General features: G+C 41.1%; 1 protein-coding gene across 2 annotated transcripts in view; it reads left to right on the forward strand.

The window, feature by feature from the left end:
- The first annotated feature begins 8,229 nt into the window (after window positions 1–8,229).
- nfatc1 (nuclear factor of activated T cells 1) overlaps window positions 8,230–17,772 on the forward strand; it is a 249,402-nt gene continuing 239,859 nt past the window's right edge. For both annotated transcript variants that reach the window (XM_048530056.2, XM_059645959.1), the window contains exon 1: window positions 8,230–8,506. In XM_048530056.2, the coding sequence (XP_048386013.1) occupies window positions 8,347–8,506 (160 nt within the window). In that variant the 5' untranslated portion in view covers window positions 8,230–8,346. The remainder of the gene's footprint in view (window positions 8,507–17,772) is intronic.

Raw genomic sequence — 17,772 nt, forward strand, 5'->3', positions numbered from 1 at the left:
GCAAGATCCCACAAACAGGAATAAAATATTGAGCCAGATAATCTCTTCCAATGATTGACCAGAACACAATAGAGAACAAGTAAGAATAAACTGTCACATAGAACAGTAGTGAAACACCTGGCAATAGCAATCAGATTCGTTCCCATGGGAGAGAAACAAGCAGAAAAACTAGCTTATTTTTTTTAGAAAGGTTATCTGTGAAATCTCTCAAGATTTAATTTTTTTGAACGTCACTATTTCATTTCAGGATTATTAACTGCAATTTATTCAAGACCTTATTTGAATTGCTTAGTTAGGAAAATACAGCTTTTGCTTTTCAACATTACAAAAACACCTTGTTTACAGAATGATTTAGATGTTCTCAATCTCGTAACATTCAGTGTTTTTGTGTCTTGATTTTTAAGCCATAATAGACCTTTAAAGAAATCCACGAACGTATGTTCAAATCATGACAAATATTGTACATCTTCGTAATATGTTTTGCGCTGCCTTGTCTCGATGCACAGGCAGCACATAATGAGCATGGATGTAACAGTTCGAGCGTTACTATAATTATTAAGGAGTAGAGTTGTCCTTTACTGATTGGATGCTATGTCAGGTAACAGGTAGTAGCGTGGCAGTTTTTATTTCAGCTTCCAGCAGCAGCAGACAGCCGCTTTGCGGGCGGTACCAAACAGTGCCAGCCCCAGGAGCCAGCTGGGGCATCGAGAGATTAAGTGCGAGCGGCAAAGTGGGCGCGGGGGAGGGGGGGTGAGCGGCCCCACTGCCCACACCCACAAGCCTAGTCCAGAGCTGGTGAGTGAAAGGTCGGGACCCCCCCCCCCCCCCCCCCGCCAGGGGGCTTTTACCAGGAGATCGCGGTCGCAGAGACTGGGGAACGGGTCAGGGGTGCACGCGCGCGTGGAGGATGGAAATCCCGTGCACCCGCACAGGAGGAAGGGAAAGCGCTGTGTATGTGCGCGCGCGCGGGACCCAGTGCTCGCGCCGTTGGAGATGAGAGTGTGTTGTAGGCGTGGGGCCGTGCGCCAGGGGGAGAGATCGCGAGACGTTGGCGGGCACGGCGCGCGTGCATGGGAAGTGGGGGCGTGAGCCGTGCACGCGCATCTGGGGTGTTTTCCAGCTTTTTCTGAAAAAAAACCGAGCCTCCCGGAGTGTGTCAGTCTGTGTGAGTGGGAGTGTGTCTGACACACAGTCTCAGCTGCTGGCGGCTCTCCATCACACACTCACATTGCACATCAACAGAGCTCAGCTCCTGCCCAGGGAAACTCCTGTCCATCACTGCAGCAAGCAGCAGCACGATTAGCACCAGCCCCACAGCCACAACTCACATATCAGTTGCGGTGGGTTTTGGGGGTGGGGGAAATCACTGCCGTTCCCAAACTGGCAAAACAAAAAAAAAACACCCCTGGAAAGCAACAGGAAAGGCGAAATGCACGAGAATGCCACTGACTGAATGCTTTGTCAATCTCTCACAGACCGGTTCCTTGCTCCGGAATCCCTGGAAATAAGCAAAGGAAGAAGAACAACACCTAAAAAGAAAGTTTGGTTTGTGTTTGGGGTCTCCCCTCATCGCCCTATCTTCAAGGCAGCATGAAATCTGCAGAGGAAGGTAAACTCATTTTACTGAACTTATCGGTTTGAGGACTTACTTTTCTTTAAGACTGTGACATGAGTTTCCCTTTCATTTGGTGACGTGAAATCGAGAGCTGGGATTCACAAGGGTGTGTTGTTACATTTATGCGAGTGATTAATATTAACGAAAACGTTTGCATTTGGAGGGAGAGGGTGAGATGTGCAAATTTTAATGTAAATTTTCAAGGTTAACAATTAAAATGCTGCGGTGGCGTAGGGGGGCGTGGATGTTGATAGGCGGTAAGGGAGTTTCCCCAGTCTTTCCCGCTGCTATAGCGCAGAAGTCCGGTTATCTGTTGAGGTGTCCTGTCTGCACGCAGAAGGGTCCTTTCTATGCGCTCCTATTCATTGTCAGTAATGACCGATAGGTGTCAAATTAAAGGCGTTTTTCAGTCGGCTGAATATTGTTCTGCAATCTTGTCCATCATTTTCACTGGTTTGCCTAGCTACTTAATGCAACCGACACCCACTGAGCAGAGGGGAGACTATTTTGCTCTCCCTTGGCAGAAGTGGTCAGGGGGAGGAAGGGAATAGAAAAACTATCTGAATGGTCTAATTCAAAATTCTGGGCAGCGGCAGCCTCTGCCAAAGTACACATTCTAATTCAAACCCACTTGGCATGCATTCAAGATGTTACACGCGTCTCATCTGATTAATGGGCTGTCAACTGGATATAAAATGACCAGATTTTCATTTTAAAAAAAATTGTCCCACTCCCATATGGAAGACCATTTCCATTACGTACATCCCGAACGAGCTATCCAAACGTTAACCACGTTCATCAACATTGACTTAAACGGGTGAACAGCCGTGAGCTACTTCTCTTTTGTCATAGGACGATAGAGCACGGAAGGAAGCCACTCTGCCCATCGCGCTAGTGCTATCTCTTTGAAAGAGTCCTCCAATAAATTGCGATATCTCTCACCTCCTTTTATCCTTCACTTCAAACAATGCTTCGAGTTGGAAGGTTAGCTCAGCGCTAGGCTCGTTCAGGATGCGAACTGAGGGATTACAGGAAATGTGTTTCTGTGTATTGTTTTATGGGGGTGCGTAGGCACCTTTGCCCGAGGGATGCCTGCACGAGTGTCTGCCATCTATTTGAGATTCGGTAAACAGAAAAGGGCTGAGGGGCGGGATCTGAACCATGTGGACATGAAAGAAGCACATCTCGGTATCAACCACTAGTGGTCTCCCGAGCAAGCAAAACATTAAGAGTGAGACTAGTTTGATCTCAGCAATCTAGTCAATTAGACGGAGGGAATTTGAGATACGGATTCACTCAATAATCTAGCATTCAAAAGGTAACAATGCGCGTTGCATTGACACTTGAGAAGAGATTCTGAGCATGTTAATCCAACTTTCTGACATTTTAAATGTCCTCAGCCCTCCAACAAAGGACCACTTGCGTAAAAAGACAGCAGAGGTATAATTTTGACACGTCACTATATTGAAGCAGTCCAGGCTTAATCACACTGCAGATCTTGTTTTCCTTGACGTCAGCATTGAAGTGTGAATACTTCAGGAGAGAGTTTCAAGAGCAGCACTTGTCTATAAAATCTGCAAAAAAAGCACGAATTTGGCTACTCTATTAAAGTATAAAAGTTTTTTTTGGGTTGCATTCAATAAAAAAATCAAAAGTTCTCCAAGGTTTGCAATTTGACCCCTGTCTTTCACACACGTTAAGGGTCCCTCTTAAAAATAGTTTCTAAACAGCCTGCAATGATAGATTATCACCTAATAGGTGTATTTGACCAAACGAACTTTCTAAAACGTGGGCATAAACATGCATTTGTAAAGCACCTTTTACAATCTCAGGATGTTCCCGTCAATGATGTAGTCTTTGCCCTGCTGGCACTTCTGTATTTTAGGAAAGTTGGTGGCAGGTTTACCCACAGCAAGCTCTAAGTGGCAATGTTTCAGTTGTCAGATTTTTCTGAAATAGTTTTTATTTAGTGATAAATATTGGCAAGGATCCTGTGGAGAGCTCACTTAATCTTAAAAACAATGTTGCGGGATCCATTAAATTGACCTGAGCAGGCTGCCTAGTAAGATATGGCAACTTTACCTTTTGCCTTTACTCCCTCTGTACTGCAGTGGAACTTGAATCCATAACCTGATTCGGGGGGAAGAGAAACTTCATGCTATAATTCACACTGTGTAACATCAAAGATATATGTCTTCAATAGATCATGAGTGAATAGACACTGTTGAACACAGGCCATCCTTTAGCTGTCAGGAATTTCACTGGTGCTACTGATTCCATTTCCACATTCTGCATCAACCCAAAAAACACTAAAGTGGAAGTTTTACACATTGCTGAGACTGTGACACGTTTTTACTAGCCATGCGGTCATTGTTTGGAACAGTAAAGTTTGTATAAAGAATACAGTGTTAACTACCATTTGCCAAGTCAGTATTGCAGTATCACAGACCACACTGTTTCTTGCCTAGTGGTAATATCGTACAATTCCTTTACAGAAACATGGAGTCATACAGCACAGAGGGAGGTCATTCAGACCAGTGAGCATATGCTGCTCTCTGAGAGATAGTCTGATGGTACCGTTTCTCCAGAATGCTAGAATTTTTTTACAAGTTCAGTTTGAAAATAACTGCCAAATCAGTGATATCACTGTTATAGATAGTGTTTTCCTGATCATATCAACTTGTTTAAAAAAAAGCTGTTTCTCCAGAATTATTATGTCAGTTATTTTAAATATGACTTTTGGTTACTGACCCACAAGTTAGTGGAACCAATTTCTTCTTTGCAACTGTAGTAAAAGATCTGAACTTGTGGGAAAAGTCAGTGCAGATCTGAGAAACCATTCACTCTTGTTACAGTCAACTTAAACTACCTGTGCCTCAGTCTCATTAATTCCTTCCTGGTAACATTTCAGCACAAGAAATAAAAGTAGTCGAAGTAGCTACATGCTTCCCTTATTCGCTTATTTAAACCTGGCTATTGCGAAGAGGCAGAGATGAAGTGAGACACTTTAAGGGCAAGGGAAGGAACTTAAAAGAGCAATTGAATCTTTTCCTTTTTTTTCTTGATATTTCCACTTTTATCTTGCAAGGTTAATTCTTTTGCTTAGCAGAATGATCTCTCACAAATATCTTAGACAAGATTTAGGAGAGATCTATTTATGCTAGACAGTTGTTGTCTACAAAGTTGGCATTTTTTGCAAAACAGACTGAAAGCTCTGTTGAAATTACTTTTTAAAATCTAAAAAGGTTGTCCCCAAGGATTTGATGCAATAATGACAACTTCTCTTTTTCTCTATAACTGAAATTTTATTTTAGGGCCCATGTAACACACAAGAGAATGAATATATTATCCTGTGCCTATTTCATGTCTATGTTCTCTAAATTTTAAAATTGCCATCCTATTAACCTTTACATGAGTTGTCATGCTTTGATTGCTCAAATTTGCACTTGTGCACCAACAAGTGACAAAGGGCACAAAAATAATTCATGCTTCTGTAGTAAAATGGAAATGTTAGTTAAAAGAAATTGTTACTTTAGTTGAGTCAAATGTTTAAAAGTAGTCATTTTTGAAAAGAAATTAAAATCTCTGTAGAGTTCTGTTTTCATAGCTTTAACTTGTAAGGGAAGGAAATCCCCTTGGAGAGCATACCCACGTCTTATCAATGTTGTCTGCCTCTTATAACAGATGGCACAAACCAGATCATAGACTCCCTGTGATAAGAGGCTGATCACACCAATAACAGTGATAAACAGATGTGCACCAACCAGATCCACTGTCTACACCACTCAAGCTGAATGGATAGATGCAGGCACCTTGAAAATGTACAATTAGTAAGGCTCCCTTGACATGACCAGAAAATGAACAATATAGATGGAGAATGTGATGGGAGGACAATGGAAGAAACAGGATTGAAATTAGACATTCCTATGCTTAGTTGCTGTGGAAAATATGTTAAAAACAATGTAAAGAAACAATTAAAAATAACAACAGACAAACCATATAAGTTTCAAAAAAAAGTTTGAAAAGTTATAAACAAGTTCTTTCTTGACTGTGCATTTTGCTTTTTGGAGTCCTGTAACTTCATATAAATATAAACTTTCTGTGAGTTATATATTATTCAGTAGTTAGTTTGTTGAATGTGACAATTAAACAGACTCTTTAAAACAAAATGACTACACTGAAACATTATGAAATGTACATTCAGCCTCTTACTAATCAAATAAGCTCTATTGAATCGTATACTCTGCAGTGGAGTTTTCATCAATTCCAATAAAGCAAAGATTAAACATAAAACGTTGAGAGTTATATTAAGCCATCATACCCATACACTAATGTGGAAGGAAAAGAGGAACATTGCACGTGGGGTAAGATGGAAACGTTATACATTTAATGGATAAAAGGAGATGATAAGTAAGGAGTTTCTGTGGGGTTTTTTGTATTTGAAAGTTTGGTATCAGGTCAGTTGAGAATTAATAGGAAAATACAGAGCCTTTGTCTTGATATAACTTCCGTCATGTCTCATACCTCCCATTTCTGGTCCCTTTTAAGACTGAGTTTCTCAGATGTTTGAGAGTGAAAGGATCATAGAATGAAGAGAAGGGAGTAAAGAAAATAGGAAAATTTATGAAGCACTTTTCAATTAGTGTGATTTAATTGTAGTATAGATAAGCAGTGGTGTGCTATAACAAACTATCTTCATTCAAGTTGCTCTTTTACTGACATGAGCGAAATGCCCATGGAATTGTAAGGGTAGCTGCACTCACTGTCAAGGCAATGTGTGACTGAATATGTTGCCAAGGAACCTTAGCAATCAAGCATTAACAGAAGTTAAACGGAAATCCCTCAGAAGGCTGAAGTCGTACCAGTCACAATGTAAGCTGGTATGTTTCTTGGAGATCAATTATCACATGTGCTGCAAGAATTTCTCAGTGACGTGTCCCTCACCTAACCACCTTCATTTCATCATTGATAGCTTCTTTTCAAATTAATCTCAAAACTGGACTTGTGCTCAATTTCAGTCACAACTACTCTATTAAAATAAAATTATTCACACCAGCCTATACTGGAATCTGGATAATATCTTCGCTTGGGCTGAAAAGTGGAAGGAAACTTCAGTAAAAAGTAAATGCCAGGTAACAATTATCTATAACAAAAGGAAACACAGCTATCTCTCCCAGTCTTTAACAGCACCTCCTTAAAGTGCTTTCAACAGTCATCTTGGATGCCATCATTGATCAGAAAGCTAAATGCACAAGGCATGATCAACACTGTGACTATTAGAGCAATGCTGAGAGATAGGGAACCTACAACTCAATCACTAACTCATTGCAGCTCCTCAGTTATCTATATGAGATGCAAATTGGGCATGGAATAGAATACTCATGATTTTGTTGGTTGTTGCTGCTCAAAAAAGAATAAGAACTCAAAACCATCCAGGATGGAGCAGTTTATGGGATAGCCATTATCCAGTGCCAGTACACTGTGGCTGCAGTTTTGTATAGTTTACAAGCTGCAATGTCACAACTTACTAACATTATTGCAACAAACCTACCCTGCAATCTCTGCCACCAAGAAAGACCAGCAATAATATCTTGGGAATATTCCACATGCAAGTTCCTCTCCAAATCACTGACTGATGTGACATGTGAATAAGTTTTGTTTGTCATTGAATTAATATGCTGGAATTTCCTAACCAACACCCTTATGAGAAAATGTTCACCATCAGACCTGGAGCAGTTTGAGAGGACTATTGCCACCTCCTCAGAACAACTAGGGATGGGCAATAGATGTGGTCTGGTTTATGTTGCCAACATCCAGAGAATAAATGAAATAACATTTTGTAGCTTTACAAAGAAAAACAAAGAGACAGATTTCTGTTAATAAATTGGTTGTGGGGCTGTAGATCTAGTGAGGAACCCATGGGAGATTTGAAGAATAAACTAATTGCAAGGAAGGTCCTCCTCTCAGACAGTAGTATGTTCCTACTTATGCCGTTTGAGTAGCAGATATCACAAAAAAACTGAAATAGCAATAGAATGTTGTGGCATTGTGAATGCCAGAAGTTAAAGAATAAAACATGGCTTGAAATGATTAATTTTGGATTCATAGCCTAAAACAATAATATAAACGAGAACATGTGGAAATTTGAAAAAGATACAAAAAGTGCTGTAAATGCTTGCAGATCAAACAGCATCTGTGAATTAACTTTGCAGGTCGAGGTGACCTTTCAAAAAAGACCCTCCGCTTATCAGATTTAAAAAAAACATGTTTTTTTTCCCTTGTTGTATATGTTTGATATTCCGACCTGTGAAGTCAATTAAGCGTGAATCAATATTCAGATTGGTACCGTCCAGTCATGTATCCACATAACTGTGCTGAATTGTGACCTTTGTTTTCAGTGTAGTGAATGCACAGGGGGAGAAAAAAAACCCCGCAGGATAGAGTGTTCTCACATCGATATTAAAATATGAGAGGAACACACTGTGTGACTCTTGAAACCCGGAAACCGACCGACTGAGTTCGTTTACGAAGGAAATTAGCCCGTCGAAACAGAGGAAAGAAAAACGCGAACTTTAGCAACAGCAAAACCAAAATAGGTAGCAGCTGGATGCTTGTCCAGAAGAGGTCGGTCGCTGCAGGAGTAACGGGGATGGGTTCATTTTTATTTACGCTGTAAAGAGTTCGGAAGTTTAGTTCACTCCGAAGTCCCGGAGCAGGGTCGCTTTCCTGGAATGCAGCGTGTCGGAGGGGAAAGTGGAGCGGGTACTGTTGTGCCGTCGCCTCCGACAAACTCTGCGCCTATGACCTCCGTATGCCAGGACGAGGAAGAGTTTGACTTCAGCTTCCTCTTCGAGTTTAACCAGCGTGATGCAGCCTCCAGCAGCCCCGGAGGTTTGTTCAGTACTGATGACTTTGTGTTTTTCCCAAGGCGGTGTTGGGAGACCGAAACTGGCTTGTGCCTGACATGTGTCGTTGGTCTTTCCAATGATCACAGTTCTCTATACTCTGTTTTGTATATCCCTTTCTGAGGGGAGCAATTGATTATAGTTGGTGGTATTCGCGCTCTGGGCGCACCTGTTGAGCGGCAGTTTAGGATAAATGGCATAAATGTATGTAAGAGGCGGCAAATGCAATCGTTACATTTTAGTTCATGAGTCGAACATACCCACGTGTCTGTACATTTATTCTTGTGACACTGTTCTAATCTCTGTACGCCCTTTGTTTCCTGTTTTTCTTCTGTTTAGTTGAAAATGTGGTCACATCTATGTCTCGGCATCATTTGCCGATTTGTTGCATCTCCTTAATTTACTCCCATCTGCTTTGAATCCAGCGATTGTTCAGAAACTGCCTTCAAGAGTCATTTGGGGAAAATAAACGGGTTGACTACTCGGGGGTGATTTACTCCTTTATTAATAAGTAAACCATTCCCTGTGGAAGCTATCCCGAATTGATTGGGACAGGAAGGATGTATATAGCATTCAAGACGGCTCCTTCTAATGTGAAGGTGGACACTTCAGTCATGATTTTGGGGATAACTGGCGCTGTTTCATTTGTTGGCCAGTGGAAATGTTTTAACATCTGCTTTGTCATAGAATAGAAACATTCCAGATAACGCTTCACTTGAACCAGGTTCCACTGTATTCTCAGACCTTACATTCCAGAATCTGACCACTTGCTGCATGAAAATATTTTCTAACATCACTTTTTTCCATCTTTTATCAATTACGTTAAATCTGTACCCTCTCATTGTTGATTCTTTAGGAGTGAGAACGGTTTCCTCTATCCACTTCGTCCAGACCTTCATGATTCTGCATACCGTTATCAAATCGCCTCTCTGCCTTTCCTTCTCTAAGGAAAACCATTCTAACTTTTTAAACCTCCTCTTCATAGCAGATGTTCTTCACCTTTGGAACATTCCTGTGAATCTTTTCTGCACTCAGCCTATTACCTTCAAATCCTTCCCAAATTATATACCATATTCCAGTTGTGACAACTAGAGTTTTATTTAATGTTATCTCCTTGCTTTTGCATTCTATGCCCCTTTTAAAACAAAAACCTAGGATATCGTATCCTTTTTAATCATGCTTTCCACCTCACCTGTTGCCTACAATGTTTTATGTTTACGCAACACTATGAAATTCTGTTTCCCAGTTGTTCCTTCTCATTATAATCTTCCTGCAAATGAACTTATTTGACTAGATCTTCACTGGCTTCCATTAATGCTTTTCCCATCTGTTGTCTTTTTGCTGCTTAGAAGCACTGTGGGATGTTTGTTACGTTTGAGTGTTACACAAATCACATTGCATCACAAGCTGTAAACGCACAACTGAAGGTTGGTAACTGCCACTTAAATCCTAGACTGCAGCTTTGAATTGAGTCCAGAATGCCTGTATTTTTGTAAATCTTAATGAGGCAGCCATCAGTATTCGAAATGTGGAGTGCTCTGGGAAGGTAGGAGTCAGTTTTACCATTGTGATGCTTTTAGTATGATGTCAGTAGGAGATAGCAGCAGAGAATGGGATGTCAATCTGACATATAAACCACAGAATATGTAAAAAGAAAGTACAGATAACTTCTGACTCTGAGTTGCGAGAGATATGGGAGTTCAATTATTGTGAACATATACACTATATTGGCAAGAAAAGGCCATTCACTTCATAAGTGTTTATTCCTCTCAAGCTGTAAGTTTCCCATTAGAAAACAAAAAAATCTAAAGTGTAAAAAATAGCTATTTAGCCTATCATGTTCACCCTAGCTATAGAAGTGCAATCCAGTTTAATGTGCCCCTCCAGCTTTCATCTCTAGCCTTGTGGGTTGTGGAACTTCAAATGCATTGTCTGTCCGTACTTTTAAATATGAGAGTTTTTGCCTTTCAGGCAGTGAATTTCAGATCCCACCACCTTTTGGGTGAAGACATTTTTCCTCATGTCGTACCTAATCTTTCGACAATTATAGTTTTCTCTTAAATGTTAAAAACTCATAGTTTTTTTCCAGTTTTAATGCCTGGCCTTTAATTCCAAATCTGAAACATTTGTCAGTGAAGAAAATCTTTCCAGTAACTGTGTTAGTTTTTCCTTTCACATGTTAGATTGTTTGCTTAAATCTTAGGTTACTGCCAATTGATACACAGTGCAGAACTGAGGGGGCCCTGGAATCACAGATGTGACGTCCTTAAATTGAGACTTTAAACAAATCCTTACTTGCCATCTCAAATGAATGCAAAAGGTCCCGTGGCAATACTCAACAAAGGGCAGGGTAATTAAAACTGGCTATTGTTTATCATTTGGATAGCAGTAACAGGATAGGTCAGAGTCAGCATGGATTTACAAAGGGGAAATCGTGCTTGACTAATCTGGAATTTTTTGAGGATGTAACTTGAAGATGGACAAGGGAGAGCCAGTGGATGTAGTATACCTGGGCTTTCAGAAAGCCTTTGATGAAGTCCCACATAGGAGATTACTGAGCAAAATTAGGGCACATGGCATTGGGGGCAAAATACTGGCTTGGATTGAAAATCAGCTGGCTGACAGGAAGCAAAGAGTAGTGATAAACGGGTCCCTTTCGGAATGGCAGGCAGTGACCAGTGGGGTACCACAAGGTTCGATGCTGGGACCACAGCTATTTACAATAAACATTAATGATATAGATGAAGGCATTAAAAGTAATATTAGCAAATTTGCTGATGACACAAAGCTGGGTGGCAGGGTGAAAGGTGAGGAAGATGTTATGAGAATATAGGGTGACTTGGACAGGCTAGGTGAATGGACAGATGTATGGCAGATGCAGTTTAATGTCGATAAATGTGTGGTTCTCCACTTTGGTGGCAAGAACAGGAAGGCAGATTACTTTCTCAATGGAGTCATGATAGGTAAATGGGAAGTACAGCGAGATCTGGGAGTTCTTGTACATCAGTCAGTGAAAGCAAGCATGCATGTACAGCAGGCAGTGAAGAAAGATAATGGCATGCTGGCCTTCATAACAAGATGAATTGAGTATAGGAGCGAAGAGGTCCTTCTGCAGCTGTACAGTGCCCTGGTGAGACCACAACTGGAGTATTGTGTGCAATTTTGGTCTCCAAATTTGAGGAAGGACATTCTGGCTATTGAGGGAGTGCAGCGTAGGTTCACAAGGTCAATTCCCAGAATGGCGGGACTATCAAATGTTGAAAGATTGGAGCGACTGGGCTTGTATACACTTGAGTTTAGGAGGATGAGAGGGGATCTGATTGAGATGTATAAGATAATTAAAGGATTGGAAACTCTGGAGGCAGGAAGCATGTTTCCATTCTTGGGGGAGTCCAGAACCAGAGGACACAGTTTAAAAATAAGGGGTAGGCCATTTAGAACAGAGTTGAGGAGAAATTTCTTCACCCAGAGAGTGGTGGACATATGGAATGCTCTGCCCCAGAAGGCAGTGGAGGCCAAGTCCCTGGATACTTTCAAGAAAGAGATAGAGCTCTTAAAGATAGTGGAATCAAGGGTTATGGGGATAAGGCAGGAACAGAATACTGATTGGGGTTGATCAGCCATGATCATAATGAATGGTGGTGCTGGCTCAAAGGGCTGAATGGCCTACCCCTGCACCTATTGTCTATTGTCTATTGTCTATTTCACTAATGCCATCGGTCAGATTAACCGGCCACTTATTTTGTTACAGTTGAGGGATTTGGAATGCACCCAAATTGGTTGCTTCATGTCCTTACATTATGACAATGCCTAGATTTCTAGAGTAAGGCATTGGCTGTGAAAGGCTCTGGGGCAGAGTTTAAACAGCCGGTGAAAGATATGGGCCATAATGAGGAAACGGATGAGACAACCCCATGTTGAGAGCCATTTTTCAATCAAATCTGGGATTTTATTAGTGAGCAGTGAGAAAAGCAGCAAGAAACCTGTTTGCATGGATTGTCACTTGTTGATCACATTAAGATTTTCATATTATACCATTCGTCACATAGAAACTAGATGATGAGAATTCCCGATGTGAAAGTCAGAGCAGTTACCTGGTGCCTCCAGCTCACTACTGGAATCCAAGTCAATCTTAGACACCAGGCAATGAAATTTTGAGTCTCGCTGCATTGACAGCAACCTCATGCACCACATGTGTATGGAACATGGCATTTCACGTGTCCCAGCTTCATCATATCATCTCTGATCCACTTACAGTATGGTTCTGCACTTCAGTTCTGCCACTTTGAAGTGCACTGGCACTGCTCCATGCAGCAGCATTGCACTAATGATTCCAGTACGAAGATGAGCACTCGGCTAATAGTTTGGACTAGGCCGTGCCTCAAGGATCCTCACTTTCTGTCTTAGTGCTCACTGACTTTGCGTTTACTTTCCTTACAGCAACATGGTCTTGTCCTTTTGCGCTTTACCTCCTCAGCCAGCGCTAACAGGTTTCTGTCTTGCCTTGTCTTTCAGCACAGACATAAAACCAGCAGCTTGTCATAGTTGTCAGCAGTGATCAGTCTAGGTTTCGGACATGTCATTGCATGGCACTGTGCTATGTTAGTGTCACAAGCGCACCATGTACCAGACAAACTACTTGATGTCACCAAATCAACATGTCTCAAAGTCTGTGGAGAGTAGTCCACAGATAGGGGGTCCTGGCAGAGGAGGTCAAGGGCATTGTCAATAGTAGTCTGGAACCTGGAAATGATCAGTTGGCCTCAAGGGGTGAGGAGCCAAATGTTGGGCACCCAGCACTCGTCTCTTTCTGCCCTATTGTGGGTCATTTTCTCTTGGAATAATTCAGAGAGGGGAGTGAACTAGATGGCCTGCTCAGTTGGTGCAAGTTGAGGGAAGAGTGAGTGAGTAAGTGGAAGGTGCAGAGTCCATGCAGATTTTACGAGTCTGGAGGAATTGGTAGGAAGAGCGTAATTGATGGAAGTTGTTGTGTATAACATTGAGCATGAGCCTTGGTGGAAGATATGCATAGTAGCAGGGAGTGAATTTGTGGCAGCAGAGAGAAGATGGTAGCATTAACTCGAGAGGAAAATGTTTGTTGACCTTTTGCCAACATTGCTGTCCATGCCTCCAGGCGGTTGAGACTGTATTGACCCAGCTGACAATCTGAGAGCAGCTGGCACAGACTGGTTTCATGGCCTCTTATGCTGGTCTTGAGGGAGGAGCCAGCCTTGCTCTGCACTACCCTGTTCAGTAGGACTTCGAGGTCCTTGCCCAGAAAGCAGGGTATCAATTTTCTCTTATCTGCCGTGTCTGAGGCAGATGTCATAAACCATACGGGGCAGCATCTAATTGCCAATGTTTGACTAGGTTCACAGCAGCCTTGAAATATGGTGCTGGCACTGGGAATCCGACTAGTGCAGGGTATGGTGAATGGGAGAATCAGACAAGCAGTGGACAAGTGGGCACCACAGGGCAATGGTAAGTAGTTAATGAGGCGTGTTTGGGATGATAGGGCAAGAAAACCCACCAAACTTTGCAGAGAGAAGCCAACAAAAGTAACACACAGCTGTTTTGTTGGTAAGACTCAGGCTAATATATGTGAACTAGTTCTTCCATCTAAACGTTTGTTCTCTATCCCCACTCTCCTGCTTTAACTGTATACTATTGATTCATTTTGGTTGTGCATTGTATAATGCAGTTTCAGGGCCAGGTTTGTGTTAGTGCATCTGCCAGTATCCCACAAATCATTTGTGTGTTATGATATTTACATGAAATAGAGGCACTGTGACTTAGTGGTAGGTACTGCTGCCGCACAGCGCCAGGACTCGGATTTGATTCCAGCCCCAGGCAACTGTCCACGTGGAGTTTGTGTGAGTTTCTGTCGGGTGCTCCAGTTTCCTCCCGCTGTACTATGATGTGCAGGTTAGGTAGATTAGCCATGCTAAATTGTCCATTGGGGCCATGTCGAATACAGGGTAATGGGGATCAGATAGGTGGCTGGGTTTGGGTGGGATGCTCATCAGGGTGTTAGCGCAGACTCAGTGGGCTGAATGGCCTCTTTCTACACTGTAGGGATTCTATGAAATTCTGTACTGTTTTGTACTGTACTGTGAATTGTTTTTACCTAATTACTCTCCATTCCAATAGTAACTGTGCTTCAAAATAACATTTTTGGCTATGCAGTAGTTATAAGTAATCCTCGGTCTTGAAGGTTGCCATATGAACAAAAAATATTATGTTTCCTGTTCTTTCTCTCATTGCATTCATTTTCTGTCTGTCTTTCTTTTTCCAACCTGCAATGAATTGCAAATAGTTTTCATTATCTAAGGTGTTGTGCATGACTACTGTTTTAGCTCCTACTTAAACTGGCTAATGGTGATTATGAAGTTAAAATAAAATTCTGTTACTATATTACAAGCATCAATGCCTATTAGTAACTAATGAGTCATGAAATTAATTTTATCTAAAATTTTCTGGCAACATAACATGCAATTTAAATTCACTCTTATTTGCATGTGGTGCTTTAGTGTTATTTCCATACAAATGTAAGTGGCACACAAGTATGTTTTCCAGGAGAACAATTAGGGCAACATGGTGGTTCAGCATCAGGGACCTGGATTCAATTCCAGTCTTGGGTGACCGTTAGTGTGGAATTTGCACATTCTCCCCATGTCTGTGTGGGTTTCCTCCAGGTGCTGGGGTTTCCTCCCACAGTCCAAAGATGTGCAGATTAGCTGGATATGCCATGCTACGTGACCCACAGTGTCCAGGGATGTGCTGGCTAGGTGGATTTGCCATAAGAAATGCAGGGTTACAGGGATAGATTAGGGGAGTGGGTCTCGGTGGGATACTGTTTGGAGGGATGGTGTGGATTTGAAGGGCTAAATGGCCAGCTTCTACACTGTAGATATTCTATGATTCTAGGAAAATATGAATCTACATGTGGATTTGCTATAATTACAACTTGCATTTGTCATGAAAACTGAGATAAAATTTAATGCAAAACAATTGACTTCACATGAAAAGAAGCTGACATCCAACTAGTTTACAAATAATCTGAGGATCTTGAGCCTAAAATGTCCAAGAAACTAACCTAGTTGTGAGAGTTTTTGGACATTCCCATCAAACATTTGCAGGAGTCAACTGAAACCTTTGACAAGTCAACATGGTTGATTAAAATGCACTTTGTTGCAATGAATGTGAGTTATTCTCCGTTAAATGACTTATCTACTTTGGGTCTTTCATATTACCAGTTAAATTGATGAAGAATGATTAAACTTGATTACTGATATCGTTCTCCCAAACAATCCAAATTCCACAGAATTTACAATTCGCCAATGTTGGAAGTAATTTCAAAAAATGCTTTTTGTCAAAATAGTTGGTGAATTCCGGTACCTGTGAAGGTGATGTATGCCACTGCTGCTGATAGTGTTTATTTTCCACATACCAGTTCTTCTCTAAGTAAGAATGAGCTCTCTGCATGAGCTCGTATTCACTTTTGCCAGGAGATCTGCCATCACAACTTCCAACTGCTAGCCTGTCTTGTACTGTCTTCACACATCCACTGTAGCTTGTTTGCAACCACTTTGTGGCATTCATTATCCAGCTACACTTTGGGTAACGCTCTTTCAGCTGTGCATCACTTTGCCCTCTAATAGGAATCTCTGAACCTTCTCAGTTCTGATCAAGCAGCCAGAATACAGACAATTCATTTTCTGTGTCATTTTTAAGAGTTCTTTGTTCCTAATATTTCAAGCACCTTTTTATTTGTCATGTGGTCTGTGAATGGAATTTTTAGCATAATTTACATCCACTTTTCAAAACCGTTTTTTCCCCCTGTCTTCTTTCTTCATTGTTAAATTTTGGATAATCTGTACTGAAGAGCTTTGTTCACTTGTGCTGCTACATTTGGGCTCTGATAATCATCATCCATGCACGAAGCATTTCTGGCATTTAAGCTTTGTGCTCACGTGATACCCAACTTCTTATAGACCTGAATCTGCCATCAGAACAGGAAAAACAACCTCAAAGCCAGTTCATCGAAGGAGGTCTCTGAATCCGAACTAAAAATGGCACCATTTTAAATGTGGCTGGATATTGGCAAAATTGGCAAATACAAGAAATAGCAAGGATACATTTACCCCATTGGTCTGGGTTCCATTGATATTCAAGTTTTAAAGGTGAATTGAGTATTCCAATATGTTACAGTCACAGAGTCACAAAATTGTTATGACTCAGAAAAAAGCCATTCCACCCATTGTATCTGCACCAGCTGTCTGAGCATTTTAACTTTGTTTCAATCTGCCTTTTCTTTATAATGCCTCAATTGAATCTGCTTCCACAACACTACCAGACTGTTTATTTCATATCCTAACTACTCACCATCTGAAAAGTATATTTTTTACTTCACATATGCTTTATCTTTAAAACACTTTAAAACTGTGTCCACTGGTTCTCCTTTCAGTTCTGAGCAGGAAAGTTTCTCCTCATCTACTCTGTCCGGATACCTCACGATTTTGAAGCCTGTCAAATCTCCCCTCAGCCTTGTTCCTCTCTGTGGAAACAGCCCCAAATCCTCTAAAGTTCATAATAAAAGTTTCCCTTTTGGGGAAAACTAAGATGCTGCAGAGGAGTAGGGGCAAATTTGTGCTTTAAAGACATGGTATAATTTTTTTCCAATGGTTCTGCACTTGCCTGCATGTGAAAATGGTAGATTTGACCAAGTTGGGATAAAAATTTCTGTGGGCATTCTTGTCCAGTTATAGAATGACTAAACTGATACAGCATCAGAAGACACCAGGAAGGGGTATTTTCTGGCTGTGTAAACCTATTCTACAACCTTACTTGGATTTATACATGCATTCAAGAAAAACTAATCTATAGTAGAGGAATTGCTTGTTTATCTAATATGAGAAATATATTTTACTTTTAAAAACGGATGAATTGTGATATTTTAGTTTCCACCTTAATCTCATCTATGTATCTCAATCTTCATTTGCTTTCCTGTAGATTTACTAAAAGTTGAAGTATAGTCAGTGATTTTGTGTGTGTGAATGCTTTAATGTGTTGGACACTGAGGATCTCCTGCAGTTGGTGTGTTAAATTAGCGTTAGGAAAAATTAAATCCGTGCCAGAGAGAGTGCTAGATCTTCTGTGGGCAATTTCAAGGTCAGAGGCGAGTGCCGTCACTTCAGCACTGACAAAAAATATCTAGGCCATTAAATCAAGTGAAGCCAAAATATAAAATTC

Source organism: Stegostoma tigrinum, chromosome 5 (genome assembly GCF_030684315.1).
Source record: "Stegostoma tigrinum isolate sSteTig4 chromosome 5, sSteTig4.hap1, whole genome shotgun sequence".
In the NCBI taxonomy this organism is placed as follows: domain Eukaryota; kingdom Metazoa; phylum Chordata; class Chondrichthyes; order Orectolobiformes; family Stegostomatidae; genus Stegostoma; species Stegostoma tigrinum.